General features: G+C 38.1%; 1 protein-coding gene across 1 annotated transcript; it reads right to left on the bottom strand.

The window, feature by feature from the left end:
- Positions 1-448: 448 nt before the first annotated feature.
- Positions 449-6,280, bottom strand: LOC134285777 (uncharacterized). Its single transcript, XM_062847314.1, has 2 exons — positions 3,803-6,280; positions 449-3,268 (listed from the first exon to the last, which is right to left on the bottom strand). Exons 1-2 carry the CDS (start codon positions 4,002-4,004, stop codon positions 1,482-1,484), a joined length of 1,989 nt encoding a protein of 662 aa, XP_062703298.1. The 5' UTR covers positions 4,005-6,280; the 3' UTR covers positions 449-1,481.
- Positions 6,281-15,026: the final 8,746 nt, after the last annotated feature.

Below are 15,026 nucleotides of genomic sequence, written 5' to 3'. Positions count from 1 at the left end.
TTCTAAAAATTCAAAGTTGATTTAAAAAAAAACACCATTTTTGATTTTGATGAAATTTTGTCTCAAGACAGGTAATTATGTTCCCTACCAACCGTCCATACATCACAAGATGGGCACTTTTAAGGAAAAAAGTTTTTCTAACAAAAACTTTTTCTTGTTCGAATGATTTTTTTTTCAGTGTATTTTGTTATCAACAATAAAACCAGTGAAGGCCATAACAATCCCAGAATCCAATGAAACTCAATTTTCTAGGAGATTTTGTGTTATTTATTCAATCATTTGGAAGGGTTTTCCTATACATAAAAAACTGAAAATATTACAAATGTATTTTCTTAGGAAATGTAATGTTTGATCGCAATATGTATTAAAGTGCACTTTTAAATATACAATTATTTATAATTATGATTTTTTCAAATATATATATATATATGTGTCTTAGAGCCAATTTCAAACATGTTCTTTTCTATTTTTTCCGATCATACTAAATATTTTTGGTTCATCTTCTGAATTAGAGTACCGTAAAATGGGGTAACTTTGATAGTTTTTCAGCGAATTTTCTCAATATTTTTACATGTAACAGTATTTCCCCGAGTTTTATATTTTTAAAACAAGTACTGGGGTATCAGTTATCAATTGCAATTAAAAGATTCGATAATCTGAAATATTTTAGATAACTTTTAGTTTTTCATATAACCGAAAATCAGATTTTCATTTTGGGGTAACTTTGATAATGCCCTAAAAACCCATCAAATCTCAAAAAATAATCACAGATTGAAATCTTAAGCGTATGAACATGATGAGAGAAGGCTTGTGGAATATATTAGATAGAATTTTTATATCAAAACAGTGATATTTTACTAAACTCTACATATAAAAATGAGTTTGTGGAGTATTGAGTGCAAATCACAATAAATTTAGCTATCAAAAATCATTATCTTTGTAATAATGAATGCTTAACGGTACATCAACATATGATTACATGCTATGCATGGTTAGTTTTCTTTTTTGAGTAGTTTTTTAATGTTTTATTAACAAATTTAGAACAACACATATTTATCTACATGAAATTACAAGGGCATTACATACTTTTAGGCGTTTATCAATGTATGGAGATTTATGTCACATTTTACAAAATTGCTTCCATTTCATAAAAACACACTTCGTTAAGAGATTCAAGGCCAGATTTGGAATCTACTATGATGAATCTATCGAGAATAAGAGTCAATTCATTGAAAAAATAGTTTTAACGAAGTCGTATAGCAGTTTGTTTGAAGGGGTTGATAAATGACAAAAATATCAACAATTTTTATTTTTTGTGAAAAAGTTGTATATAAACTAGATTTTAATGAAAATTCGTCTAAGATGAACTTTCATATGTATAGAATTGATTTACGTTTACCTTTTTCTTAACTGGTTGAAGGAATCAGAGATATAGGATAAATTATACAATGCCTGCCGTACTATCAAAGTTACCCGCATTATCAAAGATACCCCGTTTTACGGTACCTGTTTGCCTTTACTTTGTCGCCAGGAATAGGCAAAAAACTATGGAATTTCTGAGTGCCTGGTATTGTTTTGGCGTTATTATATATTTCTTCGAGATCTTCTGACATTTTAATGTACTGTTCAGTGGATACGTAACAGAAATTTAATTTAGTTATATTTTTATCTGTCTGTACAACTGCCCAGTTATATAACTCTCGTGGAGTTGTTATGGTATTTCCATAATCTCGAGCAAGACTTGCTCTCTTTGCCATTCGCTTGAGAGTGCCACCAATAGCATCACATGGACCTTTACCGTGGGACGTTGCAAAAAAATGCCATTCTGCTCTTAATGCATGCTTTGACTGGAATCTACATAGACTAGCAAAGTTCTTCTTATTTTTGTATTGTGATGCTGCTCCATCAGACATAAAATAAATTTTAGAAAAGTTCGTTAATTGTTTCATAAAATCTATCATTTTTGAGATGAACAACTGGACCGCAACTGTATCGTGAACCATTACTTCCGATATGATAATGAAGCTAACATTTACAAGTTTATTATCTTTCATATAGTAAATTTCAAATGGGTGTATTGTTGCTTGCGAGTTGTTCCAATGATATCCTTGAGCAGCGTTTTGAATTATGAATGAATAGTTTTCAGAGAAATCACAAATCGCAAGAATTTCATCATCCTTTAATGTATCTTTTTTATTTCTGAGAAATGATGATTGTTGTTTATGAATAAAGTCGTGTGTTATAAGTTTGTCAATTTTATCAACAAGATACGGAACAAATTCATCAACAGGTTTAATAATCGTTTCTAAATTACAGCGATTAGTATTCAACCACTGCTGAAATATAATCTCTTCTTTGTCATTTGATTCTAATATCAATGTAAGTTCCTCTTCAATGTGTTCATTACAAGCACACTTTTCACAAGCACGGAAAAGGCAATTATCTGTTCTGGTGGAAATATCGCAAAGCATTTTTTGTATTATTTCATCTTGTGACACAATTCTTATACTGTTGAACATTAAATTTACATTTTCATGAATAGTACATATGCATACATTATGTATACCAGTAGAATCAAGTAAAATACAATGCTTTGGTCGCAACTGTGTAAATACTGTGAAACCAATATTCACAGTTTTGTACATATCTACAAAAATCATATAAGCCTCTTTGAGCGACATCATCAAAAGTCGTTTTTGAACTTGTTGTTTTTTTTCATTTCGAACCTCAGAAACAAAATCATTTGTTCCTGGCATTGGCCTGCTGATATCATTATCATCAAAAAATTCTCTTACTATTTGTTTTGTATCGTCATCAATACCATGCCCCCTTCTTTTTTCGGTGGTACAAAGAATACCCTGTTCATAAATAAGATCCTTCACCTGCCTCGCCATATACATTGGTGCGTTAAACTCTCTTGTGATTTTATTTAACGACCAAGACTTAGGAAGTACAGATAGTATTTTAATCTGTTCGCTTCTGTCAGTTGTAGGGTGATTGAACTTATCCTTTAACTGCATAATTATCTCGTCATACGCCTCCACTTTGCCAACATCCGTTGAATCTATTCCGAAGATATTTTTTCGAACTGCTTTCGTAATCTGCAATGATTTGTTTATGCGATATTCCATACTTCTCATGTTTCTAGATGAGATTGGCGATAAACTCAATGTTTCAGCAATGGTATTAAACTTCTCAATATTATGGGGACCCTGTAGTTGATCTGTTGACGGAATTGACTCCAATGATGGAATAGATGGTACCATATCTGTAAGATAAAAGTTAAGGTTAACAATATAATAATGAATGCAGTGGAAAGTTAATGATAGTTATTTATGCACACTTAAATTAAATCGCCGACCTCAGCAAACGGATTGCCGAGAATCCAACAGCCGAGAATCCGGTAATAATTTTTACTGAATCTCGGTAAAACTTTTACCGAGATGTCGTTAAAACTTTGCCGAGATCTCGGTAATCCAACTTTTTACCGAGATCTCGGCAAAGTTCACCGAGACTCGGTAATGGTTTACCGAAATCTCGGTAAAAATTTTACCGAGAATCAGTAAATATTTTACCGAGATATCAGCTGTTGGATTCTCGGTAAACGGTTTACCGAGAACAATTTCTGAATTTAAGTGTGTGCAACGAGTTGCAAAAATGATTCTTTTTCGCACAAGTAGTACATTTATCCAACGAGGCTTGCCGGGTTGGATAAATACGAAGAATACTGAAAAATGTAGTTTTGCAACGAGCTGCAAAATGAGTTATATAAAAGAAGCTAACACGTTGAAGGCTTACTTACCCAGCTCATGTTCGATTTGTTGACCACTCGTTGACGGTTCTGGTTGCATAGTTTCGTCGTTTCCATCCGATCGGCGTTTTTTCGTATTCGGGCTTCTGTTGTGACTTATCAATCCACGACATGACTCACAAATACTCATCGATTCGTCGATTTCATGTGTATATCCCATGGAATGAATTTTATCTATCAATATTAATGACATGCCCCGTAGATTATGACGGTTGCACTTTGGATTGTTTATTTTTGCACTGCACTTGAATTTGTTGAATTTTTGAGATCAAAACCAAGTACAGATTGATCGTAGTGTGCCGCGCGCGAATATAGACGTGGAGTTCTCTCGTACTGTGTTTTTGCCTTCCGCCTGTCAGAATTTTCAAGAAATTTGGAAGCTGATTCTGCCCTTTGGGACTGTTATTAGTATTTCGGTTTCAAGCGGTAATTAAATAAGCGCGTTGTTTGGTAGGAAACCAAAGAGTGTGTTTTTTCGGTGAAAGTGATTACGCACTCTGGAAGAGAATGAAGATCAGAGTGCCGCGACGGGAGTTACGTCCTCAAGAAGATGGAGGGAAAAGTGTATGGGTAACGAAAACCTTATGATGCTCGTGATCGTAATGGTATGGCGCAAGCGAACGAACGTCCGCTGGATTATCGTGACGCAAAGCATTACTGGGACACTTCTTCCCCGCGACCGGAAAGGGCAAGCGATATTTCTTCGACAAAGATGTTTCAAAATTGGTGAGAAAGTTCCTTTTAAATTTAATGCTTTTTATACATTTATGAAATGGCGTACATAACCTTTACAGTCAAATCCACTATTTTGTGAACTATTTAGTAAGTTCGTTCTAAACAGCCGCCCGGAATCGTTTTTTTAAGTGGCTCTTCAAGCGTAAATTATTTTCAAATCTGCGTTCATTTTCGTTGTTTTTGTTTGATCCGTGCTTTTTTGCTTACAATAGCATGCTTACAATTAGATGAGCGGCATGGAACCACAAAAACCACGAAACAATTGGTGAGATCTTTCTAATATTATTTATTTAACAATAATTCTCATGATAATTCTACTTCAGTATATATACATTTGTTAACCTACATAGAAGTTGAAAATTCGCTATTTTCAACATCCTTTCATCTATTGGAAGCTGCTTCAGTTCTGGGCTCTTTCTAAGTTGATGAAGGGATTTATAAATGCTTGCAAGGACTTGGCCAAGTGTGTGGAGTTGAGTTGATCTATGACATTGTATATAGTAGCGACATCAGCAATGTCAATGGATATATTCAACTTTGCAACTCCATCCAAGATTTGTGCAAGTATTCATGCTATGCTATGCACTTGAATTTGTTGAATTTTGATTTATACGATTGATCCATTACTTTTCAGAACTGCCTTTAATAACCAAAGAGAAGTAACACGTTGAATGATACCGATTCATTTTCTTGTTTTGTTCATATTTGCTTTAGGTACAACTCTTGATTTTTTTTTTTCGATTAGGTAGTTCGAATCTAATAAATCTGGAGCTCGATTTGAATAGGTCGTATGTGCTTTTGTCGATATAAAATTCGATCGGTTTATTTTAGTCATTGTAGCAATACGGCAGATATTTTGTAAACTTTTAATGATGGAACAGAAAGCCTGTTTTGTGAGGATTCTGCCGTATGTATCAACTTTGCTCAATTTCAACGGTTTTCGCTATAATTAGCGAATCTAACTGATCGATTTTTTAATCGACAAAAGCACATACGACCTTTTCAAATCGAGCTCCAGAAATAGCCTTACCTAATATTAGGTAAGAACATGGGGTAGAAACGTTTGGGTAGAAATTACAGCAACACGTATGAAATGCGTGTTCTAATTGTATATTGTTTCGTACTTCTAGAGTGCTGCTGCGTGAATATGGGTGCATTGCATTGTCGCATATGACACAATAAGTTTCATTGCATTTTGAGATTACTAGATAACCTTCACTGGTTTAGTTTGTTTTTAAAAAAAGACACTGAAAAAATAATAATTTGGACATGAAAAAGTTTTTGTTAGAAAAACTTTTTTTCCTTAAAAGTGCCTATCTTGTGATGTATGGACGGTTGGTAGGAAACATAATTACCTGTCTTGAGACAAAATTTCATCAAAATCAAAAATGGTGTTTTTTTTTAAATCAACTTTGAATTTTTAGAAATGATTTTTTTCAGTGTAGGGCTCATTTTGGATTTTTTTCAGTATTTTTTTCTTAAAATTTGACTTATTTTGTGATAATCACCCATACAACACTTTTTTGTAGGAGTAGTCATTTTTTGATTAAAAACATTTTTAAAAAATCCATAAAAAAAGTTTAGCCCTTTTCAAAAGTCAGTCCAGATAAATTTTGAAGAAACTAAGTATGCAAAGTGGCTTATCTAGTCTTGATGTACATACCCAGAAAGTTTCATTGTAATCTGAGAGGGTGCTGCCAACTCCGAATACAATTTGGGGCGAAATTCGTCAAATGTCTTAATTAGCTTAGGTTGGTGTGTTTGATTGTTTCATTAACGACCCTTTAATCAGTAATGATCATCCGGGTCGAAACACGAATTCATAACACATAATAAAATTCAAATGAAATTGCTAGTTATTTTCTAATTTACAATAACTCCCTTGAAGAATCGTCAAAGTTATTTCTAGTAATTTTTCCTTAATTCTATTGTGGATTTAGCACTAAATTGGCGTCGGAAGTAACTTCATTGACTTCCGCTGGCTTTCCTATGCGTTAAACATAACGTCGGAAGTAGTGCGCTGTATAGAGCATCAGATTTACTATACCGGGCACTACTTCCGACGTTATGTTTAACGCATAGGAAAGGCAGCGGAAGTCAATGAAGTTACTCCCAAAACCAATTTGGTGCTAAATCCACAATATTCAAAGTTTTGAATTAAAAATTATTAGTTTATATATTTAAACTACTTTCTACGTTCTGAAATTAATTCTGAAACTATGTGTTTTCAATCAGAAAGTTTAAGATAATAATTAAATTTTAGATTTTACTTGTATTCTTAAAAAAAATTAATTCAATTTGTTGCTTGCAGTTTGCGTTTTCAGTTAGATTTACACACCCAGTTCAACAGTTGAAATATCATAAAATTAAAAATGCCTAAAATCAGCAAAAAAAAATACCAAACTTCGACAAGAAACCCTGCATTTACTAAACTTCAGTAATCCTAAACTTGGGTAAAATTATGCTGAATCTCGATAATCTGAAATTTTACGGAAATCAGAACAACTAAAAAGTGATTTCAATAAAACTATAAATAAAATTAGTGTGTATGAAAGATATGACCAAAAATTTGAAGAGGATTCATCTGATCATCCAACAGTACGATAATTCCAAAAACTCTACTTAATGATCACCCACTTGCTGTAAATATATATAGCATTTTCAACCCGATCTTTCATTTTAAAAGTAGATTTTAGAGTTCTGCACATGTGGTGGGACACTCGATCTCGTATTACAAATATTACTAATATTAGCTAATATTAATGCTGATATCTATATCTATATCTATATATCTATATCTATATATATCTATATATATAAAAATGAGATAAGAGTTCCTTTGAGGCAACAAAACTCACGAACGGCTCACGCCGAGGACCTGGGATCGAATCCCACTCCCGACAAACTCGCAAAAATGTGAGTTCTTCCTTCGGAAGGGAAGTAAAGCGTGGGTCCCGAGATGAACTAGCCTAGGGCTAAAAATCTCGTTAATACAGATAAAAAAAAAACTCACGAACGGCTGAACCGATCAGAATGACTCTTGCATGATTTGATACGTATTCATGGTGGCTGTGTTTATAAGTAAAAAAAGTTACGAAAATGAACTAAAAAAGTTGAAAAATTGAAAAAGTATTGCTTTTTCATGAGCTGGGAAGGAAATCAACACGATCGAAAATAAGCCAATCTAGAGTGCGGTGATGTTATGAACTCAACAGTTGTCAAACCAGCACAGCTTGGCAATACAAAGTTTGCCGGGACAGCTAGTATATATATAAATGAGTTTTCAGTCCCTTTGAGGCAACAAAAGTCAAGAACGGGTGGACCGATCAGCATGACGCTTGCACGGTTCGATTCGTATTCATGGTGGCTGTGTTTATGTGTACAAAAAGTTACGAAAATCCACTAGAAAAGTTATGAAGTACTGATTTTTCATGAGCTGGGAAGAAAATCAGCACGATTGAAATGAAAGCAATCTACGAGTGCGGTGATGTTATGTACAGTTGTCAAACCACCAAACCTGCTTGGCAAGACAACGTTTGCCGGGACAGCTAGTTAGAAATATTATCAAGTGCTCATTGGTTTGTTGGCGTTGTTTGCAGGTATCAAAACATCATTGTTAAATTAGGGAAACCAACATCATTTGGACACTTGTATCGGTACAGCATTTTTGATTTCTTCTGCTTTCAGATAGTCTTTTTTTATGTGGGCCTACAGAACCTACAGATCATTTTTAATAAGAGTTATATTCTTGTATTACAAGGATGTTCTTCACGTGGTACGGCAAAGCTAGGGCCGCATAATGGGACCCAAAACACGACTGAACTTTGTTTTACAGAGGGGTTTCAGTTTCGGTCGGAGACCGAGGCCACTTCCACTTGGGGGTCGATTAAGAGAGCCTCGTAGACCGGAGACCTGACCTGACATGCTTCAAATTATATACAATTAGTATTCCAACAGATGCCACTAATTTTTGATTGTCGTGATCCATCTTTGATCCGAAACTGCTCGGAACATCCATACAATGAATAAACATTGAAATGAATTAAGGACAAGGTATTTGGAGTATGTACATAGCTCAAAATTTCTGGAGCACCGTTGTTTAGAACCGTTGAACGGATTTGGATGAAAATGCATCACGCTAATTGTTCAGTGGTTGTCAACAGCGTGATGCATTTTAATCCAAATCCGTTTAACGGTTCTAAACAACGGTGCTCCAGAAATTTTGAGCAATGTACTCCAAAATACCTTGTCCTCAAAATTAAAACTAATTAAATTATATCAAATTGTGAGATTTATTGCTGGTACACGCTCAGAAAACCGTTCTGACAAACGTGAACAAACAAACGCAAATATGAGAACAAGCAAATATACACCGTAAACTGGAACTAGTTCCAGCTGTCAATATTGGCGTTCTAGAAAACGTGAAATCTAGTTCACGGTGTACATTTCTTATTGTTGTTATCGTTGCTATGCATAGCTCCCGTTTGTTCCCGTTGCCGTGATTGGGAGTTCACGTATATCGGAACGGATTTTTTTTGCGTGTAGTATTGAACAAAGTTTTTATGTCCAAATAGATTAGCCTATCCATTTAGCGGGTCAGTGTTAGTCACAGCTAATCCTTTCCAGAACATGTGTAGGAGCTCGGGTTCACTTCGTTGAATTTGGTCGTATTTTGGATCACACTTTAAACTGTGCGCCGCCTGGAAGTGTTCCCAGAAATAGGTTAATCTGAAATTGAAAAATAATCTTAGCTGAAAGTTGAATTATTAAGATAATGATGATAACTTACCGTATTAGACTTCATATATCATTATATTTACCTTCATATGTCAGTAGTGTTTGTAGGTCTTTGTGTATAAGAAAATCACAGCCACCTTGATCTGCATCATCGATATTACTGAACTAATATAATATTAATCGATATTAATAAATATTACCACCAATATTAGTGAGTGTCCCACCCCATGGGGGGCGACACTCCTGGGATGAACCATCATTCAAGTGTATGCTCACTTTTTCATTTTCACCCATTCTTTTCATCCCAAATCCATCCTCAGCTCATTCTTTCTCATCTTTCGTCTCCTTTTTAATTCATAAATGTCAGTTCAGTGTTTGTTTTGAACGTGAAAAAAAAATAAAGAAACCGCAAGTCTCGGTCTCGGCGCGGGGAAAGATCGTGGACACCAGGACCACCGTCGATCTTCCGAAGGGATTCGAGCTGATTGCAGTGATACATAATCCGTAAGTTTCTGGGGGGAGTAGTTAACAGAATGTGTTTGTTTTGATGAGGTTTTATTTTTTCAAAACTGTTGGAATCTAGCTGCGGGTGCCAGCCGGTAAGCATTTGCCAGTGGAGGAGGTCAACAAAGGAACAAACTTATTGCACAACATCACAATTAGGATCTATGTCATCTAGCCCGCTGCAGTCCTCGCCTTCTTGTGCCACCCGGATCTGTGACGAACACCAATTTTGCAGGGTTGCTGTTGGGCATTCTTGCAATTCTTCATTACACCAACGAACCTAACCTCAAAATGACTGACAAATCTCAGGTCATTTTGACAGATGTAACATGATCATGAAAAGGACAGCAACAAGATCGATAAAGTAGAATATTTTATCCGTCTTTTTCGTGCATGTGTGTGGTCTGCCAAAATGACCTGTCAATTGTCAAACATTATCATGGCTAGCTTTGTTGGTGTAATGAAGAATAAGCCCTGCCCCCCCTTTCGGCTTTGGATGCTGGGTTCGCCGTACAGTGCAGCGAGCTCGTGGTTCGGGAAGATTCAAATATTACGTCCATCGTTTTTCGGGATTTCTAGACCCCCCTCCCCCTCTGTCACGCCATTTTCCTATACCCAATACACGTACTACTTTTCTAGACCCCCCACCGCCGAAGATCTCTCTTAGCTAGCACACGTCGCTCGAAAACTCCGAGTGCTTGCCGGAAACCCACCAACAAAGGTAGACAATGAAGCATCGATGCGTGTGAAATACGACGCAAATTTACATATTGTTGTTCTGCATTGAGCAATAGCACGGTGAGTTAGGTCTTTATGATTACCGCACGTAAAACATAGTATTGGGAGTTGTAAGATTATTTTTTCTTTGATTGGTGTTACGTCCCAGTAGGGACAAAACCAACTTCTCGGCACAGTTATTTCTAAATTAATAATTATTCAAACTTAATCTGTCAATAATCATGATTATTATTATTATCATTTTACCTAAAACTGGGCATTCGTGTCGGATAAATAATCATGATGCATTCGTATATCGCTTGGTAGGAACCGAAAAATTCTATGCTTGAGGGCGTCAAGGATATGTTCATTACGAGAAGTTCCTTGACCGAGAATAGGTCTCTATTTAAAAAATATATTATTTATAAAATGGGGTGATTTAAAAGCTTCTTCTTATAGGCATTACGTCCCATTGGGACTGAGGCTGCTTTTTAACTGGGTTCTATAAGCGAGAACTTCCACAGTTATTAACTGTGCTGCTAAAGTTTGCTCCAATAATTCCATCTAGAATTACCCGAAGCGAAGTACTTCTGCAGGAATTTCTTCCAGGAATTCTTTCAGAAAATTTAACTAGATATCATTTGAAATGAATCCAGGAATTCCTTAAACATTTTGAACAAAAAACCCTTTAAGAGCCCATCAAAGGATTTCGTTAAGGATTCGTCCAGGAATTACATACTGCAGACATGATTTTTTACAGCTCTCCTAGGGTTTCCCAGCTTATTATTTTTTGTGATTGTTTCAGAACTCCAGATATTATTTTAAAAATTCCTTCGACGATTCTTCCACGAACTCTTCTTGAGATTCCTTTGGGAATTCCTCTAGGAAATCTTTCAGGGACTCCTTCCGGAATTAGTCCAGGACTTCTTTCAGGAATTGTTTTGGTATTCCCTTAGAAACTTCTCTCGGGATTGCTTCCGGGATTCACTCGGGAATTATTTCTGCGATTGTTTCAGACATCCAGATATTATTTTAATAATTCCCCCGAGGATTCTTCCCGGAACTCTTCTTGGGATTCCTTTAGGAATTCCTCTTGAAATTCTTTGCGGGACTCCTTCCGGAATTAGTCCAGGACTTCTCCCAGAAATTGCTTTAGTAATCCCTTAGAAACCCCTCTCGGGATTGCTTCCGGGATTCTTCCTGGGGTTTCTTCAGGAACTGCTACAGGGATTCCCCCATGAACCCTTCTTAGGATTCTTTCAGGATTTCTCCAATAACTCTTTCTATGGTTTCTTCCGGGATTCCTCCTGGGATTTCTTCCGGAATTCTTCCTGGGATTACTCCAGTTATTCCTCCAGAAATTCCTCCAGGGATTTCCCCAGGAGTTCTTCCAGGGTTTTCTTTGGGAATTCCTGCAAGGATTCCTTTAAGAATACCTCTAGGGATTCCTCCTGAAATTACTGCAGGGATTCCTTCAGGGAGTCCTTTAGGGATTCGTCCAGGCATTCTTCTAGGAATTGTTCCACGTATTCTTTCAGGAATTCCTCCAGGCTTTCCTGCAGGAATTTCTACAGAAGTTCTTCCAGAGATTCCTTCAAAAATTCCCCTAGGGCTTCCCCCAAGGTTTCTTCCAAACACTTCTTTAGGAATTGCTTCAGGGATTCCTCCAATAATTCCTTTAGAGATTTCTCTAAGAATTCATGAAATTCCTCCTAAGATTGCGCCAGGAATTTGTCCAGAAGTTCTTTCAGACATTCCTCTAGGATTTCTTCCAGGAATTGTTTCAGCCGATTTCCAGCGATTTTTCTAAGAATTCGTCAAGAAATTCTTCCAAGGATTCCTTCCAAAATTCCTCTAGGAATTCCTCAAGGGATTTTTTCAGAAATATATCCATGGATTCCTCCAAGAATTCCTCCTAGGATTCCTCCAGATATTCCTCCGGAAGTTTCCTCACGGATTCCTCCAGAAATTAAGCTAGGAATTCCTCCAGGACTTTCTCAAGAAATTTCTCCAGGAATTTATCCTTGAATTTCTCATAGAACTCCTGCGGGGGTTCCTCCAGGAATTTCTCCATGAATTCATCCAGGGATTCCTCTAGGAATTCTTTTAGGAATTTCTCCAGGGATTTCTTCAGATATTCCTCCAAGTATTGCATCAGAATTTTTTCCAGGGATTCCTCCAAGAATTCTTTTAGGAATTTCTCTTAAGAATTATCTAAGAAGTTCCTCCAGTAATTCCTCAAGGGTGTCCAGAAATTTCTCCAAGGATTCCTCGAGGAATCCCTCCAAGATTTTTTTCAGAGATTTCTCTAGGAATTCTTGCTTGGATTGTTCCAGGAATTTCTACATGGATTCCACCAGATATAGTATTAGAAATTCCTCTGAGGTATTCTTCCAGGAATTCTGACATGGATTTACCAGGGATTGCTCCAGGAATTCCTCTAGTGATTTCTTATGAAAGTACCCAAGAATTTCTTCAGAATTATCTGAAGATTTTTCCAATTACTATATTATATAATATAATATAATTTAATGTTAATTTCTATAGAAATGGGCTGCAAAACGATGAGTCGATAAGGAGAGCGTCCAACATAGCTCTGGTCCTCACAAGTTCCTACCTAATGCCTCCACGGGTCAAGCGATGACATAGACCGCCAGCTAAGAGTTATGTGCTTAGCTGGTAGTGCAGCCTGGGCACTGTTGTCCTTCTGACTTCAGCTAGATTGAGGAGGTACGGCCCGAGCGTCTGTTCACCAAGGAGGTGCGGCTCAAACAGCGTCTGCTCTGGCATCCTGCGGCTGAGCAAGAAACGCTAGATCCAAGGTGGCAGCCCCATCATCGTGGTCGTCCCAGTGTTGGTTGGAAATGTACAGATCGGTAATCGGGCGAAACAGCCTGCACGCCATATCGAATGATAACGGCCAGCGATGCGTAAACTTTGCAGCCTCCCGTGGTATGGTAGTCCGAAGCACTTTCTTCCCTCGCAAAGATATCCACAAAGCCAACTGGCGATCACCCGACCATCAAACAGAACACCAAATCGACCACGTTCTAATCGACGGTAAATTCTTCTCGGATATAACCAATGTCCGCACATACCGCAGTGCGAATATAGATTCGGATCACTACTTAGTAGCTGTATGCATGCGCTCAAAACTTTCGACAGTTATCACCACGCGTCGAAGTCGAACGCCGCGGCTCAACATCGAGCAGCTGCGTAACGTAGAAGTGGCTCAAGACTACGCACAGCAGTTAGCAGTGGCCCTACCAACGCAAGAGCAGCTTGGCGCAGCTACACTTGAAGATGTCTGGAGGGACATCCGATCCGCCATAGGTAGTACCTCGGCTACAGCACTAGGCTTCGCGACTCCGAATCACAGAAACGACTGGTACGACGGCGAATGTGAACAGTTGAAAAACGAGAAGAATGCAGCATGGGCGAGAATGCTGCAACACCGTACGAGAGCGAATTCGGCACGTTACAGACAGGCGCGGAACAGGTAGAACTCAGTCTTCCGGATGAAGAAGCGCCAGCAGGAAGAACGAGATCGCGAAGCGATGGAAGAGCTGTACCACGCTAAGGACACACGAAAGTTCTACGAGAAGCTGAACCGCTCGCGCAGAGGCTTTGTGCCACAAGCCGACATGTGCCGAGATAATCACGGCAATATTCTCACGAGCGAGCGTGAGGTGGTCGAGAGGTGGCGGCAGCATTACGATGAGCACCTCAATGGCGACGTTGCAAGTACCGAAGGTGGCGAAGTAACAGATCTAGGAGTATGTGCACAGGACGAGAGACTTCCGGCCCCTGACCTCCAAGAGATTGAAGAGGAGGTTGGCCGGTTGAAAAACAACAAAGCCGCTGGAGCAGATCAACTACCAAGCGAGCTTCTAAAATACGGTGGAGAAGCACTGGTGAGAGCACTACACTGGGTCATTACCAAGATTTGGGAGGAGGAAGTATTACCGGAGGAATGGATGGAAGTTATCGTGTGTCCCATCTACAAAAAGGGCGACAAGTTGGATTGCGGGAACTACCGCGCGATCACACTACTGAGCGCTGCCTACAAGATACTCTCTCAAATTTTATGCCGCCGTCTATCACCGATTGCAAGAGAGTTCGTGGGGCAATATCAGGCTGGATTCATGGGTGAACGCGCTACAACGGACCAGATGTTCGCCATCCCCCAGGTGTTGCAGAATTGCCGCGAATACAACGTGCCCACACATCACTTGTTCATCGATTTCAAATCGGCGTATGATACAATCGATCGAGAACAGCTATGGCAGATTATGCACGAATACGGGTTCCCGGATAAACTGATACGATTGATCAAGGCGACGATGGATCGAGTGATGTGCGTAGTTCGAGTATCAGGGACACTCTCGAGTCCCTTCGAATCTCGCAGAGGGTTACGGCAAGGTGATGGTCTTTCGTGCTTGCTGTTCAACTTTGCGTTAGAGGGTGTAATAAGGAGAGCGGGGATTAACACGAGTGGTACGATTTTCACGAAGTCCGTTCA

This window comes from Aedes albopictus, chromosome 1 (genome assembly GCF_035046485.1).
Source record: "Aedes albopictus strain Foshan chromosome 1, AalbF5, whole genome shotgun sequence".
In the NCBI taxonomy this organism is placed as follows: Eukaryota; Metazoa; Arthropoda; class Insecta; order Diptera; family Culicidae; genus Aedes; species Aedes albopictus.
This window is presented reverse-complemented; position numbering and strand designations above follow the sequence as displayed.